Source organism: Polyodon spathula, chromosome 3 (genome assembly GCF_017654505.1).
Source record: "Polyodon spathula isolate WHYD16114869_AA chromosome 3, ASM1765450v1, whole genome shotgun sequence".
Lineage (NCBI taxonomy): Eukaryota > Metazoa > Chordata > Actinopteri > Acipenseriformes > Polyodontidae > Polyodon > Polyodon spathula.
The window spans coordinates 84,384,351-84,408,182 of NC_054536.1; the positions used below are offsets into that span (position 1 = coordinate 84,384,351).

Below are 23,832 nucleotides of genomic sequence, written 5' to 3' on the forward strand. Positions count from 1 at the left end.
GCCAAATAAAACCATAACACTAAGGTAGTGAAAGATTAAAATATGTAGCTTTTAGGGCAGTATTGCACAAATTAGCTTCACCAACTTGCTGATCTTTAAATTGAGAATCCTGGAGCAGCTGTTTTACTTCTGGGTCTCCAATACATGATTGTCTCTGAAATTGAGTAATATAGTTTTACATTTAAATTTCACTTAAAAGATTCTGCTTGGTTCAGTTTAACATATTAAAAAAGAGACCTTCAGGTGATTCTTTCACATTGTCTACTTCTGGGTTGCACCTTGAGCACAACATCATGTTAGCCATGTTAGAATTACTGGCCACTTGGGACATTATTCCTTCCAACTAGGCTTCAGTGTTCACATTTGGTCTGTATTGCCATCTACTGGCTGATTAATTATTTTTAAACAGCATTTAAATATATTTATGATTTTCTGCAGCATCTATATTCTGTGAACTACTCCAACCCACTTATATATCTCCACTGCAAATTTGTTGACCAGGACAAACAAACAATCTATCTATTTAGCTAGATATTTATATATTTTAAACAACCAACAAATTACTAGTGGATATATAACAATCTCATTTAATCAGTTAAGTAACACACTGAGTTAAACATGTTTCTTATGTGACAATATTGTGGTTTTACCATAATGAAAGTTGTTCACTTATTACGATTCCTGAAAAGGCAACCCAAGGAAAGTAGCGAATGTAAAACTTGAACATCACCATTAAAAAACAAAACAAAAACAAACATCTTGATACTGAATGCAGAGGACCAATAAAATGTATTCAACAATATATTACAAATATGTACATGTCATTTAACAAGCAAATATTAAAATAGGTTCAAAAGGCAATATGTTGAAAAAATAGATTGTTGCTATTCCACGTCACACAGTAATAAAAGTAACATTTTACATTTTTTTTTTTTTTTTTTTTTTAAATGTGTGTTAGTCAACATACACAAATTGAAAATTAAACTGCAGTATGTGATGCACATAACAGAACAAATGGCAAATATGCATGGAACAACAGTTTTCTAAACCTCACTGCAGTCCACAGTACAACTTTGTAGACACAGTCAAAACCAGTAATGCATGCACAGCATACACATCACAAATCTAAAACAGCTGCAGTAATGGAACAAGTAAAAAAATCCAACACATGCTTTAGAATTAGCCAGGAACACATGACACTCAATTTAAAACTTCAACTTTGGTCCATTAAAACACTTTTACAATCAAAATATCTATTTTATCTCATTATCTTTTTTTACAAATTGAAAAACAATAATTACATGGTTATTTACAAATGCACAATTATTATGTATAAAATAAGTTATTAACACAATAAATTTAAGAGCACAGTCTGTACATTTAAGAAAACCTTCAATAAATTTCTTATTGTTCCTATACAGACGAAAGGTATCCCACAATCCCATAAAGCAGGCTTTGTATCAAGTTATCTGCTTATAGATGTGCAAGCATTCTTTTATATTGCAGAACACATCCATTCTTCTTTTCTGTGTCATTCAGCAGCTTCCAGCGCTGCAAGCACCAGCTTCTAGTCCCCTGTAGTAAGTGCCTATTCCTGAGAACAGCAAGCTAGAACTCTATTCTCATATTATACTGTTTAACTTTTACATTGTCTAGACATCCAGAATACTCAATGTTCACCGTCAATAATTCTGTGATTGGGAAACAGGATTTCTGTTTTTAAGTTAAGAACATGAACTCCATCTTCAGCATCCAAAAAAACCTGAACCCTCTGGAAGAATCCACAGGATGCGTTAAGTGCTCTTGAATTGGAAACTATTCCTTTCTACAGCTCTTGGTTTTTAGTGCAGCATTTTTCTTACACCCTTGCTCACGGATGCTCTGTTTGAGTCAAACCCAATGAAACAAAACACAAAAAGGTCATATGGGTGTCAACTCAAAGTCATCATTGACGTCAACCAGTGGGACATAAAACTCTGGGATCTCGAAGATGCTGATAGATTTGTATGTTGCAGGATCAAGTTCTTGTAGTTTGAGCTGCCACTCTAGCCTCTGTACTGCATTCAGTGCTGCTGCTTCATGCTGCTGTCTCATCAGAAGACACGTCTTTTTAAACAAAATAAAATAATGCTTGTTAAAATTGCTGGCTAAGTCTTAACAACACAATTAGAAAGGCGTATTGTTTAATTAAAATATAGCTGTGGGGTGTGCTTGTTGTTTACAAATTAATTCAAATGAACTACGGAAATAGTCATTATCAGTTATTACTCCCTATGATGGTGCTAAAAATGTGACTACAGTGTCAGATCAAACAAAAAGCAAAAATAATACAAAAATCAAAACAAACAAACAAAAAACACTATAACACTGTCCCTCATTCTTCAAACTTTGGAGCTTTTTGTATTGTAAAATGCTACATTTTTGCAGTCAAACTATTCACTGGGGTCTGGAACTCAGTAATACATCCCCACACTCAATAAATAAAAACAACATTTAGTGGAGCAGACATGATCATTTCACCCGAGACAACTGGTCCAAGGGATAGATTACAGATAAATTAAACACATTTTATGGTAACATTGCATAGATCACAGCAAATACACCATGCCTAAAACAATGCTGTCCTCTCCCACTCAAACAAACAAAAGGTTAATTTGAGATACTGGTTGGACTGAGAGCAGTTAACGATATTTTTTTATATTTATTTCACATATAAAATAAATAAAGGCTTGTGGCAGGACACCATTATTTTACAGGAAACAACTTACATTTAATAGTTATGCTATCAGAAATATATTAATGCACTTATTTTGTTCTAAAATGATGTACTGTATACACTTTATAGTTAAGATTTATCACAAAGGTTGCTTACCTTAAGCTTATCAAACTTGTCATCAACATCATGTAACCAAGACATAAACTGACGGGCATTGAACCGATCCCTCACTGATATTTTGCTGTCATCAGTCTAACAAAAGAAAAAAAGTAATGTGTTACTTTTTAGATAAACTAATGGAACAGGTGAAGCTGCTGTGCCTCAGAGAGTTCACAAATAAAGTATTTGCATATCTGAAAATGTTTCATACCCGAGGGTCCTGGGGCATGTTGTAAACCTCTGCATCAAGAAGAATAGTGCAGGCACTAAATGGTAGAGTCTGGTTGGCCAGGATTCTAGCTGCACGATAATGGACACGCAAAACCTCCTGCTCGTTTGACACGATGAGTTTCTCCTAAAATGAACAGAAAAAAACAGTTAATTTGTTATATAAATCTCTCTCAACTGGTCTATTATTGATATGGCCAGAGGTTAATACAATGTGGCAGTGATAATTGCTGCAGCCCTAGCCCTAGTTAGGATGATGTACCCAAATCCTAATGTGAAACTAACTATCCTCAAAATGCTTAGTCAATATCAGTCTTTAAATGTGCAATGAAGGTTCAAATCGACAAGAGAACATCAACTGATAATTTCAGCAGGAAGCTTTTCCTTACTTGCTAGATCGATTTACTTCCAAATACACAATAAAAACTATTTATAGCTATTCAATATACTATACATCAGATCAGCAACCATTATAACCACAGCATCCAAATGGACTTTTCATACCCGTTCAATACTGTGTTGCAAACGCAGCTTCATTCGGACAACCTCCTGTTGTTTGAACATTTCTTTTAGGGGTTCAGGCAATGAAGGAGGCGGTGTTATCTATAAAAAAAAACACAATATATAAAAAACTGCTTAGAACAAAAATAAATGAATAAATAAATAATAAATAAATAAATAAAAAACACACTTCAAGTGGCAGCTGAGATGAACACAAACATGATTTAATGTGGTACTACTAGCTTTTGATAGAAGTAGTATGGGTTCTTTATTTAGGCCAGAAATTATTCATTATTCGAAGCGTAAGTAACATTAACGAACATCCACCTTAACTCTCTTCTGAAACGATATCTGCTATCACTGTGTGTTTATTTACAGTATAATCGTAAATCTCGAAAAACTACTCACTTCTAAATCTTTTGTAGTCATTTTTGTATTACTTTAGTATAAATACATGTTAATTTGGATTCATATGTTGTTTTTTTCTGACTTTATGTGAACGAAAGACACAAATTTGCCCATTTTCCCATTGGAAATAGTGATATTTTGAAATATCACTGTACTGGTCACAAAAGCAAAGTTTGTGGGGAATAATAGCCATTTTCTATACTTTTGAGGCATAAGCAATTAGGAAATAACACTTACTACCCAGGAACAAAAATTGTGTTACATAGTGTAATACAATTTAATATGTTTAGGACTTACCTGTGCATATATTTTAAACAGTTTATATATGTGTTTAAAACTACGGAGCCTGGGAAGGAGACATGAGAGAAAAAAAAAATATACCTTGTGCGCACGACAGAAGATATATATTTTTTTGTCCCCTCCTGGGCTCTGTATAAAACATAGAAGTTTAAAACGAAAAACAAAACACTTACTGTTGGTATACAAAGTTTACTAAAAGGATTTCCATCTAGAAGGTACGATCCATTGAAAGTAACGTATTCATCATAATACTGTGGCGCTTGTGGGATAACACTGCTTAACACTTTCTGCTTCTCTTCAATCTTCTTTCGGATATGCAAAAACTCATAGTAAGGATTGGCCCGCTCCGATTCGTATGGCTGAATTTCATCAAGCTTTAATGAGTCTACAACATCTGCTAGAGATTGCTGGGTCTTCTCTTTAGCCTGCAGCACTGTAGGGTTTGCTTGCACCGGCTGTGGCACTCTCGACATCTTCCTCTTCCGTGGGTGAGGCACCTGAATGTCCTCCTCCTCTGTTAACCTTATTTTTGCTTTGATGGAAGCTAATGAATCACCATCTGTATCAGCTATTTGTGGGCAACCAACTGAGGCTGCTTTTATCATGCCAACTTGTGAATTTATTTGAGTTCTGGTGACTCTTTGAGAAGCATCCTGCTGTTCTAGTTTGTCATCAGCAGTTTCTAGATCTACCGTCATCTGCTCAACTAATTCTATTTTCACGTCAGGTACAAGATGTGGTTGGGTAGCACTATCTGGAGACGGTTTTAGAAGGTCTTGCATTTCTTGAACAAGGTTTTTTTCCAGGCTTTCTGCATCAAGATGTTCCCCTGCTTTATCCTCCAGGCTTGAGTAAGTAGCCTCAATGACAGCTGGGGACTTAGGCAGAGCATATTCAGATTTGTCTGACTGGGCAGTACCCGAGCTTTCAACCACAGCTTGTTCTGCAATACCTGATTTAGATTCCACCCTGCCAGTGTCATTATCTGTCTCCATGGCAGTTTCTTCAGTATTCCTTAACACATCACAGCATGTACTTGGTTTCTGTACAGAACTTTCTCTGTTGGTATTGCTTACTTGTTGCTCAATGGAACATGAAGGATCGATAGCTTGCTCAGGGCTATTTGGACAATATGGTCTTACGCTTTCAGACAGATCGCTTGCTACTGCTTCTACATTTTGCTCCTCAATTTTACTATTTGTACTTAACTGAGTACCCTCATCAGGATGAACACAAGCTGTGTCTCTTTCCTCAGAAAATGGAGCTTGGTCCTGGTCAATTTTTTGGGGGACCTCAAGTCGCTGGAAGCTGGAAGTTGACTCATATGCTTCATGTGTGTCACTACTGCTTTCAGATGATGCCTTTGGAAGCAACGGTAAGGACAATTGAGAAGATATCATTTCCAATGCATTCATTGAATGGTTTGAGCCTTCCTGCTTTGCACATTCTGACAATTGTTCACATGTTTTTTCAGCTTGGGAAGCTTCCCTATCTTGGGTTATTTGAGTGTTATTGTTTTTTTCCAGTGCTTTATCAGTTGAGTGATAACCCTCCGATTGTGTTTCTGGATGGCTTACATGCAGTGGACTACTCTGCAGTGCAACACAGCTGCTATGCTCGTTGCTGCTTGGCATGGTAGACGCTGGAAGAGAAGGACGACAGCTTGAAACACTCATGTATGAGCTTTCTTCACTGGCAACAGCTGGTGCTTCTGTTGTAGAAGTGGTGCTGCTAAGACTTGGAGGCACTGGAAAGAAACTGTTTTGGTTTTCTTGTGTTGGGGCCAAGCTGCTTTCTACTACAGAAAGTCTTAAATGTTCATTATTAGAGGGTGTTGCTATGCTATACCTGCGTTCCTCACCAAGCTTTCTGCAATCAGCAGCATGGGTCTTGGCATCCTCATTAGAAATCGATCTCAGGTAAGATAGAGGCTGTTTGCTGGACAGTGGGGGCTTGAGACGATGGGATACGTCAAGTAAACTTTCAGCGTCTCTTTCATGAATAATAGGTGATCTGGCAGTGGGCACAAACTGAGACTGAGAGAAGGACATTTGTGAGTCTGAGACTTCAAGTGTAAAATCAGAATCATACTCAGTTACTGGCCTAGGTGTTGTCACTGCAGTCTGGCAGGAATCCTCTGAACTGGCCACTGAAACCATGGACACTGATCTAGAGATAACTCCTGCTTTTTCACTTTCTGGCCTAGGAGAGCGAGTCAAGCTATTATCAAGACCATGAGTGATTTTTCCAATACTTGGCACATGTTTTGCATCCAAGGAAAAAGACCTTTTGCTTGTGGGATCTTTTAACAGCTTCTCTCGGCTGTGAGCTTCAGACACCTCTGAGCTTTTAGACCGTAGAAGCTCTTTACTACTGTATGATTCCGCCGGCAAGCTCTTTGGTCCCTCTTTGTTCTTTAATTTACTGAGCTCTAACCCTGGTCTGTGCTTCAACCTTTCCCTTTCCTTTTGCTTAATCTTTTCTTTGTGTTTCCGATGCCACTGTTCGATCTCACGATCTTTGAGACTCAGCATTCTCTCGAAACTTGTCTGCATAAGATCATCGTTGACCAGCCTTTTCTCCTTCGGTCGAGTGTCCTTGGCAGCAGGTGACGGTTTAGATTTAATCTTATCAGCCTCTACTTCGTTGGTCTTTGCTTTGTTGGCTTTATTAGTTTGAGTCTTGTCCTTGTGTTTGTCCCTGTAGCGGTCAATCTCTCTGTCTTTTTCCCTTCTGTCTTTTTCAGGGGTTTTCAACACATCTTCTTTCTGTTTATCCTTTGAGGAAAATGCTTTATCATGTGACACTTTACTGCTCTCTATCACAATGCCTTTTTTCTCGTCTAAAAATACCTTCATGTTTGAAGCAGAGGTTACATCTTTGATTTTTTCCTTCTTTTTTTTCTCTCGGTCATGATCTTTCTCCTTTTCTTTCACTCGGTCTAGTTTGCTTAAATCGCTCCCCTTTTCCATGGGCTTCCCTTTCTTTTCTGTATTTTTCTCTTTGTCCTTGTCTTCGTCCAAATACCGCTCTCTTTCTGTCTTTTCCTTTTCATGCTTTTTTTCAGGCTTGTCTTTGTTTTTTTTGTTGTCTTCTGGCTTTTTTAAAGACAGAACAGCTTTCTGCTTTTCACTGTCCTTGTGGGTTTTTGGTGCATGTGAGAAGCTTGTTTTTTCTCTCTCTTTCCATCTCTCTGTGCAATCGTGTGATTCAGTTTTATCAAAGAGGTGTTCATTTTTTATTTTTTTCTCTTTGTCAGAATGTTTATCCACCTTTTCTGCATCTTTTTCCTTTACTGGGGACATTTTCTCTGTTCTTTCTTTAATGCCTTTTTCCTGTGAGTCGTGCTGTTCAGTTTCCTTCTCTGTAAAGGGCTGCTCTGCCAGTTCCTCCTTAACAGGAACACCACCATGTGTACAGTCCTCAGACTCCCTGTCTATAGCACAGTCATCTGTTCTTTCCTCCTCCTTACTCATATCCTTTCCCTTTTCTTCTTTGGAAAAGTTTTCTTTCTTGTCCTTTTTCGATTTATCTTTGTCTCGTTCCTCTTTAGACTTCTCTTTGCCAAGATTTTTTTCTTTGACAGACCTCTTTTCTTTGACAGACTTCTCAGACAGCTTTTCTGCAGAAATCGTCACACTGGTTTCAGTTTTCCCTGGCAACAGTTCATCGTTTTCGTCACTCTTGAAAAAGTTCTCTTTCCAAAACTCCCGATCAAATTCTAGGTTCCGTGGAGCTTCTTTGTTACAGTCTCTGTGCCTGTGCTTGTCCTTTCCACCCTCATGCTCTTTTCTGCGCTTGTCTTTTCCTTTGTCCTTATGTTTTAACTTATGCTTTTTAATCACTTTTCCATCTTTATCAGTCTTTCGCAAGGCTCCCTCCGAACTGTCAAAACAAGTCCCCAGGTCCTCCTCTTTTCTCGGACTGGAGATTTCAGCCTCCTCATCTACTCCAATTTCTTTCTGGTGGTGCTTGCTTTTCTCTTTGTGCTTAAACCCTTTGCTGGTTGAACTTTCAATGGTGTTGTCTGTGTCTGTATAGTGGTCGTGTGGGACAACTCCTGTCTGCGAAGACATTTCTGAACCTCCTGGGGGCAAGCACACCTGTTTTAGAGAGGCAGATTGTTTGTCAGATATGTTGTGATTAAGCTTGGGAGGTTTTACTGATGGAAGATGGTAAAGATGAACTGAAGCATCATCCTTTGGGCTAAATGACATTTTAAAAGAATCCTCCTCTTTTGCCCACTCTGAAGTTTCCAGTTCGGCTGCAGACGAAAACAATGTCATTTTAGTATTTTCTTTGCCATCTTCTTTGAGTTCTTGGTTCTCTTTGTTTTTACTTAGATTTTTTATTTTTTTCTTCCCCTTTCCCTTCTCTTTATGCTCAGTTGTTAGGCTAATCTCTTTTTTAGTCCTTATTTCGGTTTTGTGATCCTCTGCTGCAGCTGTAAGGGAACAAGTTGGAGATGAGACTTTCCTCTCCTGTGGTGCATCATCATCATCTGAACTGTCAGAGCTGCAGATAAGCACTCTGGAGGGTTTTGGCTTTTTCGACTTGAAGGCATTTTGCTGATCTGTCCTTTCCTGCTTAGCAATACAATTACTCCTCTCTTTTTCTTCCTTCTCCCGTTGTCTGAGCTCTCTCCTAAGAATATGCCTGTTGTTCAGTGCTTTGCTTAAGTCCTCCTCTTCCTCGTCGTCTTTGAACTCGTACTCATCCAGGCCAGATACAGAGGCTTTGGTTGGGGTCAGCTGTTTATTTTCAGAGTCCTTTTCACCTTCAGAGTCCTCCATATTATCATCTACACTGGAAGGGTTTATTGAAAGTGGGTCTTCAGATTCTACAAGGCGGAAATCAAAGAAAAGTTTGGCTTTAACCCAAGCTTCAGTTTTAGGACTTAAGCAGTGTGTTAAATGACAGTATTATCTCCTTAACTTTCAAACTACAAATGCGAATTCATAAGAGGACAATAAAATTGTCTATGGTACTTACAAGAAAGTATGTATTTACAATTAATATCATCAGTATAATGCACAGAGGTCTCCTTTATCCCCAGATTCTAATACTACCAACAATAAATATTATTTAAAACTCTCTTTCTATTAATTATACTAAACACATTAACCTTTTGCAGTCCTATGTCTACATTACAATTTTCCCTTTCCAGTCCGATATCATCAAAAAGACGTAAAGCACAGGTCTCTAGTCGTTTTTTCTCCGGAAAAAGCATGCACGTCTATAAAGAGGTATATGAAAAATACAGCGAACAAGGGGTGGGGCTTGGCTGTAGATAGTGTTGTGTCCTTCTGCTATTCAATGCCTTTTTAACTTGTTTTACTGTGAAAAAAATACATATTTTAAACGAACCGTGTCAAAATAAATTGGACCTGACGCGCCTGACAAGCGCTGAATAAATAGACTGCAAAGGGTTAAACCTGTCAGCTGTAACAGGTAGAAACGGTCCATTCTAAACACAAAAGCATGATAACTAAATTATATTTTTTCTATAGAAGTTCAATTTAGTTTTTTTCATTTAACATTAATGCCTAAGGCAAAATCATAATTACTGGGGCTATCTACCTGAAGAGCTGTCTTCATCATCAGAGAGAGGCATCTCCCCTTTCAGTAGCTGCTCTAGCTCTTCTGTGTCTGCAACATCCACTGGCCTCTCTCCACATTTATTGGCCTGGAAGGCATTACCTCCATGGCGGAGAAGCAGTTTGACAATCTAGGAAGAACCAAATAAACAAACAAACAAACCAACCAAAAAAAGGTATTAGGTTTCTTATTGTAGGTATTGTCTTGTACTGAAATGATAAAAACATAAAAGATCTAAAGATTTGGTTTTACTTCAAATATAAAGTTTGTTTCTAGTTTAACAAAACTGCAACAGATAAATTGGACGACCAAATAATAAACACAAGAAACACCCTGTGAATTACTGAGTACCAATGAAAAAATAATCTGCCAAAGTGATTTGAGACAGAACATGTTGTTATTAATCTCACAAAAAACACTCATTTGACTTCTCAATTTTCCACAGAAATGTGTCATCTCTACAATGAACTGTGGGATTGTAGTTCAGGGGAAGATGTAACCTTTGATTAAACTCGACAAACAAAAACTCTCCCAGTATAGGCCTGTACAGCGGTAGATAATTCACTCAGTGATTTGCTAGAATTGAAGAATGTTTTGGGTGTATTTACTGCACCACCTGGCAGTAAGACAGTAAACAATGTTAGTGCCCTGGGTGAAAGGAAAATTTGCCTCACAATAGCTTTTAAAATCACTCAATTTGGAAGTTCATTACTATTTTGAGTGATAGTCAGCTGTATAGATGAGGGCTTGTCTTGTGAAATTAACAGATTTTTAAAAGGCTTGTTCCGATTTTGTTTAATACTTGCTGAGAAAGCAATGTTGAAGGCAATTGCTACATTTTTTATTTCATTAACCTAGCATGCTAATGTGTTTAGTGAGCTCACAACAGCATTTGTTTACAAAGTATTTCATTCAAACAAGTTAATCTAATTTTAAGATTTCACATGCTGGTGTATGCTTAACATCTAGAATTATTAAACTCTCAGTATCACTGGTGATCTGCAGTATGAATGGTTTGCAGTACATACATCTCTGTGTCCACTGCTCGAAGCATCATGCAAAGGTGTATCATCGTCCAGACCTTGTGTATTCACTTCAGCTCCTGCTGCTATCAAGACTTTGGCAACATCATAATAGCCCAGGTTACACGCTTCATGCAGTGGAGTCCAGCCTGAGGACATAAAACAAACCATACAACTTTAAAAAAATATGCATTTTGAACCACATACACCACAGCAAGTGCATAGACTTTAGTCATTTATTGTCTTGTTTATTGTTTTGTTTAAGTAGTGATTACAGGTTCTGAGTGGACGAAACATGCAAACAAGTGAAAACTAATATTGATTGCTCCCAAATAAACACCAATCAATATTACTAATCTGACAGCGAAGTATAAGATTTGAAAAGTCAATATTACTAATCTAACCATTTAATTGCATATATTCACTCGTCAGAAATAATACTGATAATAGCTTTACTTCAATTTAAAACAAAATTGCATAACATACGACTTGCAGGATGCAATAAGGCCATCATGGGAATGATCACTACATTTGCTGCTATGCCATGTTATACTGACCTAGTTTCTAAAAACCACCCTCTACATAATGAAACCCTTACAGTTATCAAAATAATTACATCACAAGTATGATATACTATTTTCTATTTCAAATTCACTACTGAAAAGTACACAGAGATTTTACCAGCAGTACATCTTACCAGTACGTTTAACCCTGCTTGTCTTCCATTCATGTAACAAAGTAAAATCCATTAAACATGTTTTGGGGTATTAGAAGGAAAAAAAGTCACATTATGAAATTAAACAAGCAGATATCTTTTAGACCAGAACATTTTTTGAGTGCTGTGTCGTATACTTTGTGGCTACAATTCAACGGGAGGAATAATAACTGATTGAAAACACATTTACCTGTAATCATTTAGAGGGCCCACAACAACTTCTACCTAATAATTATATATGTAGTTTGTTTTCCTACCTGCAAAATCTTTAACATTTACATCTGCACCAAGGCTGATGAGTTCTTTAACTTGCTTTGTATCTCCTCGGATCGCTGCCATATGCAATGGAGTCTCTCCTCTCTCATTTCTTTTATTCACTTTGTCCTTCTGTCGGGATGAGGTACTTGGAATTTTCTTTTGCACTGGTGTTGTCTGGGATGGGTGGTTAGGAGTAGAGTCTGAACAAAAACAAAAAGTGAGAAGTGACTCTGCAATCTCAGACTCATTCCTAGTAATGCATCATTTTTTTTTTTTTTACACAGCACATCAGTTTGTGTCTTATATCTATGATCTATAAATAACCCAATGTTCTAGTCTGATTTACATGGATATTATGTTAAATAACTTGTAACAAAAGTCTGCTTTAGTCAAAATCTAAATTCAGGCACATGGTTTTCAAGGCATAGCCTTCTTTCGTGGAGCCAGGCACAAACCAGGAACCATGCAATGAATTATAGGCAAGTCATGACTAACACACACGCTTTCCTGAATTGCTTTTATTGTATATGCTTTTATACTTCAACAGAAAGCTTCCCTGCACTCCGATTGGCTGAACTAGAGGGATATAATCCCTAGTCTATGCCCTTAGAATGATTGTAACTGCATCACAAAAATAAATCAAACATTATCACCCCACCAGCTTTATTTGTAACAAAATGTCATTTAAAGTAAATGTCAACCTTTTTAATAACATGTTAATTGAAGAATGGGTAAGTCAAAACTTAACAGAAAATAATAAAAGCAGAGTGCAGTACTGCCAGACAAACTGAAAAACCTAATACTACTAGACTGGATTATTAATCAGTTTTAACCTAACTTTCAGATATCTGAAACAAATAACCATTAAAAAAGCCTTATAAAATGCGCACAAATTTGCTAATTAGGCCTATTTAACCAGAGGTCCAGATTGGATTTACTGTGCACACTGAACTGAGTCAATAATAAAAAATAATAAGAGAACATATGCTGCATTGCTTCCTTAAAATCCCAAATCCGTGATGGTTGTACAATATGTGGCTCTACAAACTCCATCTCGCACTGTATACCACCTCTCAAAAGTGAAGGCAGCGATTGAGCAGCTGCCCCTGTGCACCAAAACACCTAGGAGATATTTAAAAGGGTAATGCCCTCTGTGTATTGCTTACATAAAATTTAACTAGTATATATATATATATATATATATATATATATATATATATATATATATATATATATATATATATATATATATATATATATATATATAGCTCTGGAAAAAATTAAGAGACCACTGCAAAATTATCAGTTTCTCTGGTTTTACTATTTATAGGTATGTGTTTGGGTAAAATGAACATTTTTGTTTTATTCTATAAACTACTGACAACATTTCTCCCAAATTCCAAATAAAAATATTGTCATTTAGAGCATTTATTTGCAGAAAATGACAACTGGTCAAAATAACAAAAAAGATGCAGTGTTGTCAGACCTCAAATAATGCAAAGAAAATAAGTTCATATTCATTTTTAAACAACACAGTACTAATGTTTTAACTTAGGAAGAGTTCCGAAATCAATATTTGGTGGAATAACCCTGATTTTCAAGCACAGCTTTCATGCGTCTTGGCATGCTCTCCACCAGTCTTTCACACTGATGTTGGGTGACTTTATGCCACTCCTGGTGCAAAAATTCAAGCAGCTCGGCTTTGTTTGATGGCTTGTGACCATCCATCTTCCTCTTGATCACATTCCAGAGATTTTCAATGGGATTCAGGTCTGGAGATTGGGCTGGCCATGACAGGGTCTTGATCTGGTGGTCCTCCATCCACACCTTGATTGACCTGGCTGTCTGGCATGGAGCATTGTCCTGCTGGAAAAAACAATCCTCAGAGTTGGGGAACATTGTCAGAGCAGAAGGAAGCAAGTTTTCTTCCAGGACAACCTTGTACTTGGCTTGATTCATGTCAAAGCTGCCCGATTCCAGCCTTGCTGAAGCACCCCCAGATCATCACCGATCCTCCACCACATTTCACAGTGGGTGCGAGACACTGTGGCTTGTAGGCCTCTCCAGGTCTCCGTCTAACCATTAGACGACCAGATGTTGGGCAAAGCTGAAAACTGGACTCATCAGAGAAGATGACCTTACTCCAGTCCTCTACGGTCCAATCCTTATGGTCTTTTGCAAACCTCAGCCTGGCTCCTTTGCTTCTCATTGATGAAGGGCTTTTTTCTAGCTTTGCACGACTTCAGCCCTGCCCCTAGGAGCCTGTTTCAAACTGTCCTCGCCGTGCACTCCACCCCAGCTGCTGTTTGCCATTCTTTTTGTAGGTCACTTGATGTCATCCTAAGGTTGCTGAGTGACATTCGAATGAGTTGGCGGTCATCCCGGTCAGTGGAGAGTCATTTTTGCCCTCTGCCGGTCTGTAGCTTTGTTGTCCCCAATGTGTGCTGCCTGACCTTGTTCTTATGAACCGCCGTTTTTGAAATTTTACGAATGGAAGCAAGACAACGCTCACTGTATCCCTCTGCCAGTAAAGTCAGAATTGAACCCTTCTTTTCCTCACTCAAAACTTTCCTTTTCAACTCTTTGGGCATGGTCAATAGCTATTTTTTGATTCCAATTACTTTTGAGGTACTAGCACTGTTTTGCCATCCAGCTGGTCCTATTGCAAGAGGATAGTGATGACCACAGGAGAGGATTTGGTTCAGGTGATCCCCTAATCAGTGCCTCATTCAGTAGAATGAGGTGTGCCTGTGTTGGAATTCAACAGACACTGGAATGGAATGGCTGCCATACATGTAGAGATGCTGATTTAAGAAAAATTTGCAGTGGTCTCTCAATTTTTTCCAGAGCTGTGTATGTGTGTGTGTGTGTGTGTGTGTGTGTGTATATAAAATCACCTCGATACCAATATAGGTATTATACTTTACAAAAAAATTTAAATAACACTAGTGGAACAAATTTGACAATGACCCAACCTTGATTATGGTTCTTTTTTTAGTGACCAATAAAATAAAATAAATTGTATATGATCAAAATATAAATGTGCACACTGCAATACTTTTGTTGAAAATTCCATGTTGCCAAGCTGTATTTTTGTCAGACTATCTCAGTAATTTTCCTGTTCACTGCCACTTTGTTCATCTCTCCCCCTGCCACTCAGCTGTCGCAGTTATCACTTTAAAATGATTTCATATGAATGCATTTTAACACCATTTAAAATGGTTCATAAGGAAAAAAAACAAAACAAAAACACAAAAAAAACACTATAAAAATGTTTTTCAGATTCATGAGGAGGTCTTTTCTGTGAAGAAGCTTGTTATACAAAAGCATCATGCTTGTAACTTTTAATGTGAGTGTCTGTGTATGCTGCATCTTCACTTAATTTAGCGGACTCTGGGAATCCTGGCACTTGGATATTAATGTACTAGGATAGCTAGTCTGGATGTCTGCCATACTTACGTATCCACTGATGATTAGCTTTAAACATGCCAACAGATGGGTCTGTCACGAGTAACCCTAAAACCCATTTTCCCTTGTACAAGACGGATGTCTCTTTGATAGAAACAGGTTAATTTATTTGAAGTTTTCCCATTAATGATGGGAATGAGAATGTAGAGGTGGAAGCCCAGCTTACAAGAGTTCAATTTTTGCAGGCATCAGGCTTTTAAAGATTGTCACCCACATCCGTGGTAGCTCTGACAGACTCACCGAGAGCAGAAACTGACTGACTGACCCAACACTGACAGCTACTGAAAGCAGGCTGATCTTTGTGATACAAACTGAACATTTGTAAAGGTTACAAATACTGTAATGACAGTAATGTTTTAAAGAATATAGTCAGCAGACATATTAAACACGTTGTTAAAACACAATATTCAGAAAAATGTCATAATGCACTCCGTATTTGTCTGAGAATATTGTAGGATTCTATATTCCTGTTTATTCTAGTATAACAGTAGAAAATTATTATTAGTGAAAATGTAAGGTCTGAAAAGAGAGCTCCTTTTATCAAAAAGGTCAGGCCGACCTGCTGAAAGTTCCAAACCTTCCTTTCAATTAATTAAAATCTAATTCATTAGAACTCAAACATTCCGATCCAGCGAGAACAGAATGGCAAACTCTATGGAGCACAGTTAATATGCCAGAAACAACTGAAGTAAAATAGGTTTGTGGTTCTATTATAGTAAGAGAAAAAACTAACATATTTAAATAAATAAGAAAACTGTGATATTTTAAAAATACAAAAATTAAAATAAATAAGCAAATACATGACGATGTTAGTCTGCATCAAAGTATAGCAGTCCTAAGTTTTAATATTCAAGGTTGTATTTGCTGCCAAGCAGGTGCCTTTTTAAAATTAACCTATTGCCTTCTGTGTACACCAATGGAGTAAAATAAAATTACAATTTCTAGGACAGACTGCTGTATTGAAGTATCTGAATTAGAAATACATGTTATAAAATAATTTAAAGTTAACCTGTTACACACATAAAATGATTATTGTTGAAAGAACATATTACAGTTAAAAATATGAGAGTTCAGTACTAACTCACAATGTCAAAACATTGTAATAACCGTACTATGTTTTAAAGAATATACAACCAGTAGAAATACCATTTTAGCAAATTATGAGCAGGATAACATAATTTTAATTAAGAAAACTGTCTGTTAGAGTGCATATAAACTTCATCAATTTAAAGTTTGAAGACTACTGTGCGTGGAAACCTGTAACCTTGGTCGAAGCAGGCATCTTATTTAACTTGAAGATGAAGTCATAGTTTTTAAAAAACTAAAACACAGTGCCTTTTAGTATAGCTAAAGAAAAAAGCAACCCTTCTGACATTATATTTGAAACAAAAACATAACAGTATTGCATCTATTTGAGCTTTATTGTAACAAGTAAAAACTGTAAAGAAAAGAACCAAGTATCTACTTTGCTTGACAGTGTATTCATAGTCAAGTTTCTTATTTAAAAATGAAGTAAGCTAGATCTGAATGTAGTCTTTAACACTAGAACCGCCACGTGGGAAATTTTTACTCACACATTTTTAAACTGCTTCATTATGAAAATTAAAGACGTACTATCGGACACAACTCGTTGTATTCATGATCATCATATCTAACATTTGCATTGCAGAAACACAGTATTTAAATGGAAAACTACACATAAAAGGCTTTACTTTCAAAACAAGCGCATATACAGCATGACTGCAAACAGTGAAAAAATATAATAAAATATGCATTTAAAAAGAAATGGGTATGTACAGCTACCCGTTTACAGGTGTAAATGGGTATATGCACATACAAAACTGTAAAACCGAAATCATTGTTTCTAATACTACATAAAAAGAAAATATATCACTACTTCCGGTATGACGGCTGCACTGTACTCTATGGAGGAGTGTCCGCGTCAGCCAGCTGACTGTGCCTGCATCCAGGAGCTGTGTTGTAAACACAGACGCAGTTCCATTGAACACTACTGTGTAAACTTGTACAGAGAAACCTGTAAAACCAATTTTTTTTTCTGAAAGTAATATATAAAAAAAGAATATATAACATATGTTTCATATTAGGCACATAAATTGTTATCCTATCTGTCATTTCAGTTTGCTGTATGCATCTGAATGCAACTTGCCGTATTCCAATCAAAATGACGACTTCAAGATTAAATATTTCCCTCTGATATATTCCCAGTTGCATTTACGAGTATCCCAGTACATTGAGAAATAAAGCAACCAGGCTTTCACCAAGTTGGCAATTTGGTGCAATAGTACAAATCCACAATCTCTGTCTCTTAGTCAGTCTACAAAGGCTTGAAATAATAACAGAAGGAGGAGTCATGTCTTGTTTGCTGCATTTACAAAAAAAATATAATATCTTATGTTATATTAAAAAAAAAAAAAAAAAACATATGTATTGTAATGCATAGGTTAAATTGCCCCATGTTGCAGTTCTAGGTAGAATTAAATTAATTAATTTCACATTCTGGCTATCAAACGGCATCACAATATTTAATTAATATATTTAGGAAAAGTCAAAAACGGATATGCACATATGATTTACAATGGAAGAGTACTTAACATTGTAAATCTAAAATGGGACCAATTGACCCATATGGCGGTTCAAGTGTTAAGATAAACACAGGTGTTCTAGAATAATTCAAACACAATATAATTGTAAATGTTTTATTGTAACAGAGGAACTGTTAAGTTTGAATACAAGACAATACAGTGTACACTGGATTTAATAACTGCAGTATACAGTGGACCTACTAAAGAAATATAATAATCTTTATATAACGCCTTTCACAGTGGACCACCATCACAAAGCGCTTTACAAGATACGAGACTAGGGTCTGTGAACTACGCATCAGCTGCAGTCACTTAGAACAACGTCTCACCTGTTAAGTGACTTGCTCGGGGTCACACAATGAGTCAGTGGCTGAGCTGGGATTTGAACCGGGGACCTCAGGGTTACAAGCCTGTTTCTTTAACCACTAGAAAGTGCTTTTTGGCAGTGAAAGCAAGACTCGCTGGTCATCAGCAGTTTCCAAGGTCTTTCTGCAATTAGCGATCTTTTTAAAATTAACTTACTAAATACCTTTTGGTAACAGAACAAGGGAGGTATTATGGTGTAATGTCCATTCTCTTTATTATATTATAGAAATTAATGAAAATTTGGCAGCCAAAGAGAGCATTTTATTTAAATTAGAAAAGTTGTCTACAGTACAAGTTCATAACAGGAAGGCAGTTACTTTAATTGGGATAATGTTTGTGAGCCAAAAATACAGAGGCTTTTGTATTACAAAGAAAGCTGTGTAAGATGCTAAGGCTGCCCTTTGAATCGGTGATATTATGGGGCAAGTTCAGTATGAAAGACGGGGTCTTGGTCTCAGTTCAGCTCCTCCTATATGGCACAAGGCAACCCCAGCTCAACGGAGGAAGCTGGTAGTCAACGAGGTGCAAAAGCAGGAGGAGAGGATCAGGTGTGTAAAGGCGGTATCCCAGGCCAAGCAGGGAGAATGGATGAGATGGGAGAGTGTGGAACAACACAAGATCGACTGGCAAGATCTATGGACAATGGAACAAAGCAGGACCAGTTTCCTCATCAGATCAACATATGATGTTCACCACAGAACCTAAACCTCTGGGTGGGTGATGATCCCTCATGTCCTTTGTGTTCATCACCTGCAAAATTAATGCACATTTTGACAGGATGTAAGGTGGATCTTAGCCAAGAACAGTTAAGACAAGCGTAACCTGACCAATAAGTTGCCACCAGTTCCATCAAAGCATTACACACAAAAGACAATATTCCTCTGTTCAGGAGAGCAACCACCAAGAAAAGGTGTTAAAACCATGCCTCGCCCAGGACAACTGGAAGCTGATACTAGAGACTGGAAGATTCTGGCTGATGTTGGTCAACGGCTTATTTTTCCACCTGAGACTGCCACCACTAACCTTCGACCAGTCATTGTCTTGTGGTCTGGATCAGCACGCCTTGTTTATCTGACAGAGTTAACAGTGCCATGGGAGGATGCTGTGGATGAGGTGTATGAGAGGAAGAAACTTCGGTATGCTCAACTAGCTGCTGAAGTGGAACAACGAGGATGGAGAGTCCGAGTTTACCCAGTGGAGGTGGGTTGACGAGGATTTTTGGCACACACTACAACCTGGTTTCTCAGCGATGTCGGATTCAGTGGCCAAGAGTTGCAACGCATAATGAAGAACTTATCTAAAGCAGCAGAAAGGAGCAGCAACTGGCTGTGGTTGAGATGGAAAGATTCTGGATGGGGATCTCAAGCACAACAGAAAGAAAGCAACGCTGATGTACGGGCAAGTAAGCTGGGCTGTTGAGTGGGGGACGGAGGGGGATGACGCTGGGTCACTGTTGAGACCTCTTGAGGTGTCGTGGGCTAGTCGACAAAACACCGAGAACAGAAGGTGCCCACTTGAAGACCCCAGAGATGTATCCTACGTAGCTCAATCCAGACGGTTGTCATGCTGATGCGCTGGGGAGCCCGCACTGTGCATCAGCACACACAACGGCTGCGATGCTGGCTCTGGGGAGGCAATATAAGCTAATCCCTGGAGCCAGCATTACACTTCAGCAATCAACACCAGGCAGAAGGTTATCTACATCAACAGATGGAAAGAAACGCAAATGGATGGAGATGCAGATGGATCACATTAGTTTACTGTAAAGCTACGTCTTAGTTGATGCTTACCTTGGCGAGACCGTGTTCAAATCAGCATGATGTTTTTAACGTCTACTCTCATGTAATGGAAATCATAATTATAGTGGGACCCCCCCCCCCCCCCCCCCCCCCCAAAAATCTTTTCATAATCATACAGTAGCTCCTTGCTAAACCGGACATGTTTGCCTAATCTGACCATACAAGGTGTCAGGTTTAAAAACAATACAATAAAAATCACACACACATACAATTACAGTTCTCAAATTTTAAATATAAATCATTGTTCTGAAATAACACTAAGGTGTTTTGGTTAGGCTACACTTTACATTATGTAAAAATATAAATCTGTACAGTAGGCCTATACAGTATGCAGTAGAGCAGTAAAATCAAATAATAGCACACTTTTGTTTGGTACTTCGGCCAAATGGTAACACAAATGCAATCATGCTGCTGCATTGTAGACATTGGTTACAATACGAGTAAAAGATTATTTTAAATTGAAACTAAATGATTTCAGGGTTTTTTATTTTAATTATTATTATTTTTAACTTAGTCTACTTAGTAGCCTAGACAATTAACACACAATAGATCATTGTCCTATACAGACTATGGAGGGGTTAGTGGCGCATGGGTGCAGTCTATTGCTCCCAACACGCTGGGAAAACTAGAAATGTCATACAAAGGCTTGTAAATACACCCTGACCAGCGAAAATGAGATACTTCGGTGTTTGTCACAAAATGCATTGAGCACAACTGGCAACACATGAGAAAAAGCGGACTGAGAAATTCCAGCAACAATTGTGACTGTTTAAAAGATGCTTTCAAAAGTTCTTAACACATTTCAGTGTTGCAATTGCCCGCAGCTTTAGTACATCTCATTACAATATTTTGGATCCCTCATTTGCACTATTTCCACCATGTTTTTGCTTATTTCTGCAGGAACGCCCAAAATTAAATACTCAATTATAGTTGCATTAAGTAAATAAGAACTGCAGCTGCAAAGCATTCGTTTAAATGATACTAACAGCTTTGCGTTTGTTTAGTACATTTCCCGCAACACTTCCGACCAGTTTGCATGTGGTTTGCAATGACTGTAACAGACACAACATTTTAGTATATCTACCCCTTGATCTGACCTTTTAATGAAAATCAATTAATGGTCAGAAAAATGACCACAAAACACAAACTTACACATATTACAGTTTTTAACAGCCCTGAGCAGATAATCAGACCTGCAATGACCTCAATTTCAGCCAACATGAAATTATTGAAAACCATTAGGAAAAACTGAAAATGTAGTAGTTACAGCAGTTAACATAAATACATTTAAGTATTCAGGGATTTTAGTAAAAAAAACATTATGGTTGGTATAACCTGGACTGTTGTCTCTTGCTGTCATTTGCATGAGAAGTGCCATCTGCTTGCGTTCTGAAAGTGGATACCCAAACAGAATGCTGACTGGAGCAGACTTCTTGCTCCCTGTCTCTTTCTTGACTTTCTTCTTGTCTGGTCCATCTTTCTCTGCAAAAAATGAACAAAACAACATTTAAGAACCTTTTAGTTAATAGGCCTCAGAAGTTAAAATAAAAAAATGAATAAAACATGATAAAAAAGAAGGGAGTCCCACCTCAAGTTTAAACTAAATTCAGCCAACAATGTCAATTTGAGAATTGTAAATACACCTGAAACTGTGGAAAAGCACAAAATAAAACAGTGACCTTCTAGCAAGCAAGGGCACTACGGGACAGTAACAGTCGAAACTGGTAAACCATTTTACCTGAGTAAGTCCTGTAAGGAGGGATTACTCTTTCTCCCCAGGTTTCACTTGTGTGTCCTGGATCTGAATCTATAGTGCAAGCAGAAAGATTGGAAAAGGACGATAGCAGGGAAGGAAATGTACCACATACATAAAGCAGGCTGGGAACACTTACTGAAAATGGCAAGTTTGTCCATAAACCATTTTCCCAGACTGCATAAAGGGAGAAGGATTATCAGAAACAGAAATACATCAGAGCATGACTTTTGGAATGGTTAAAACAAGTTTCGGCTGTACAGCGCTGAGCGGTGGGCCAGCATAAAATTTCCATCGTAAGATAAGTGTCAAGAAAATACTACATTTGAAAGTTTTAGTAATTTCCAAATATATAAAAAAAATATAAGTTCAGAAATCACACCTCCTTTCTCGGAATGCTTTAAAACTTTGTTATATTTTATGTTATATTTCACTGTAACCAAAAGCTACAATATTTGTCAGAATTTTAAAACTTCAAAAAGAACACCTTAAAAGTTGTACAAAATGTTATACTGCCACAGTATGTATTACTCATGTTGCTTATAACACAAACATTTACGAATATAGGTTATTATTTGAGAAGAGAATGATTATCAAAATACAATTTAATAGATCTATGAATAAGGCGATAAACGTTTTATTAATGTAGCTTTTATTAGGCAGCATTATAATAAAATCACGACTATGTCTCACTGACAATGAAGACAGCCTTAATACAAGTTATACAGCTAAACCTTTGTACTGTTACCTACATTTTCTTTAGCAATGAAGAGCCTTTTCATTTTTTTCTTCTTGTGTTTGGAGAGCTGTGTTATGTTTATGTTTCAGCTGCAATAATCCACCTGCATACACGGCTAATTTAGATTTTACCAGTGAAGACAAGTGAGAAAGCAGAGCAGTGTTGTTTTGTAAAAGAAGTTGTTCAAATGAAAATGACCGTTTGCTTCACTTTGTTCATAGTGAATGAACCACGAATATAGCATTAACCACTGCGTAACATGATTGCAATATGTGCAGTGCAGCAAAACAGGAACGTTATCAACACCATCAGGGGAGTGCAATTACAAAAAAACAAACAAAAAAAACAAACAAACAAAAAAAAAAAAATTGTCCATAAGGACAAAATGGTAGAAAAATCTACTTAAAAAAACTACTTGCCTCCTCCCCTTCACACAAAACAGATACAAAAGTAGAATATAACTTGTAGGATTTTACTTTTATTAAACAATGAACACAATCGTTTTGATTAATAAGAATTTTTTTTTTTTTTTTTATGTGAAATTAAATACAGAAAATGTAATTCAGTCCAAACATACTTGCCAAAACTGAGCCCATCTCATTTTTTGTGAATGACACATGGCAAAACAAAAATAATTAATCTTAAAAGATTCTAAAGAAAAATGAATTTGAGCACATTTTAAAACATTTTTTAAATTCAAAACTAGGCAATCGTACGGTATATTCCATCATAGAATGCCAAAGTTATTCTCTGATACTCTTCAGATTCTCAGCTGTTTAGAAAGGTACAATACGGTTTACTTTCAGTGGATATTTGTCCTGATACACAGGCATGTTATGCTAAACAGGTAGAATGGGTTGAGGATTGGTTTCTAAACGACATTACCCAGAAGAAGAGTGATGACACTTGTTTAATATGTTTTGGTTTCCTATATGGCCATTGGAGAAAGAGAAATGATTTTGGTCTCTGAGGGTGTTGCTCCGTCGGTCTCACAGCAGCCCGAGTTGTGAGAGACTGAGGTACTCCGTGGAGTCGAGTCAGAATTCGGAGACGGTATTAGTTTAGTAAGCGTGCAATGCTATGGAGTAATTTCAAAGCTGTATTAAAAATAATGAAGTTAATCTATATCTTTACAAACCTACTGCCAACCACCCGATTAAGTAGCTTTTAAAAAATAAATAATAAAATTGCTAAACTCT

The 23,832-nt window shown here is 37.2% G+C and overlaps 1 protein-coding gene across 4 annotated transcripts in view; it reads right to left on the minus strand.

The window, feature by feature from the left end:
• Positions 1 to 571: 571 nt before the first annotated feature.
• Positions 572 to 23,832, minus strand: part of LOC121313531 (ankyrin repeat domain-containing protein 12-like) — a 71,621-nt gene continuing 48,360 nt past the window's right edge. For 3 of the 4 annotated variants that reach the window (XM_041246189.1, XM_041246187.1, XM_041246188.1), the window contains 10 exons: positions 21,880 to 21,948; positions 21,477 to 21,623; positions 11,905 to 12,105; positions 10,939 to 11,081; positions 9,893 to 10,040; positions 4,486 to 9,152; positions 3,608 to 3,706; positions 3,087 to 3,230; positions 2,873 to 2,968; positions 572 to 2,106 (listed from right to left, as the gene is read on the minus strand). In XM_041246189.1, the coding sequence (XP_041102123.1) occupies positions 1,921 to 2,106; positions 2,873 to 2,968; positions 3,087 to 3,230; positions 3,608 to 3,706; positions 4,486 to 9,152; positions 9,893 to 10,040; positions 10,939 to 11,081; positions 11,905 to 12,105; positions 21,477 to 21,623; positions 21,880 to 21,948 (5,900 nt within the window). In that variant the 3' untranslated portion in view covers positions 572 to 1,920. The remainder of the gene's footprint in view (positions 2,107 to 2,872; positions 2,969 to 3,086; positions 3,231 to 3,607; positions 3,707 to 4,485; positions 9,153 to 9,892; positions 10,041 to 10,938; positions 11,082 to 11,904; positions 12,106 to 21,476; positions 21,624 to 21,879; positions 21,949 to 23,832) is intronic. The other variant, XM_041246190.1, reaches the window with a different exon arrangement.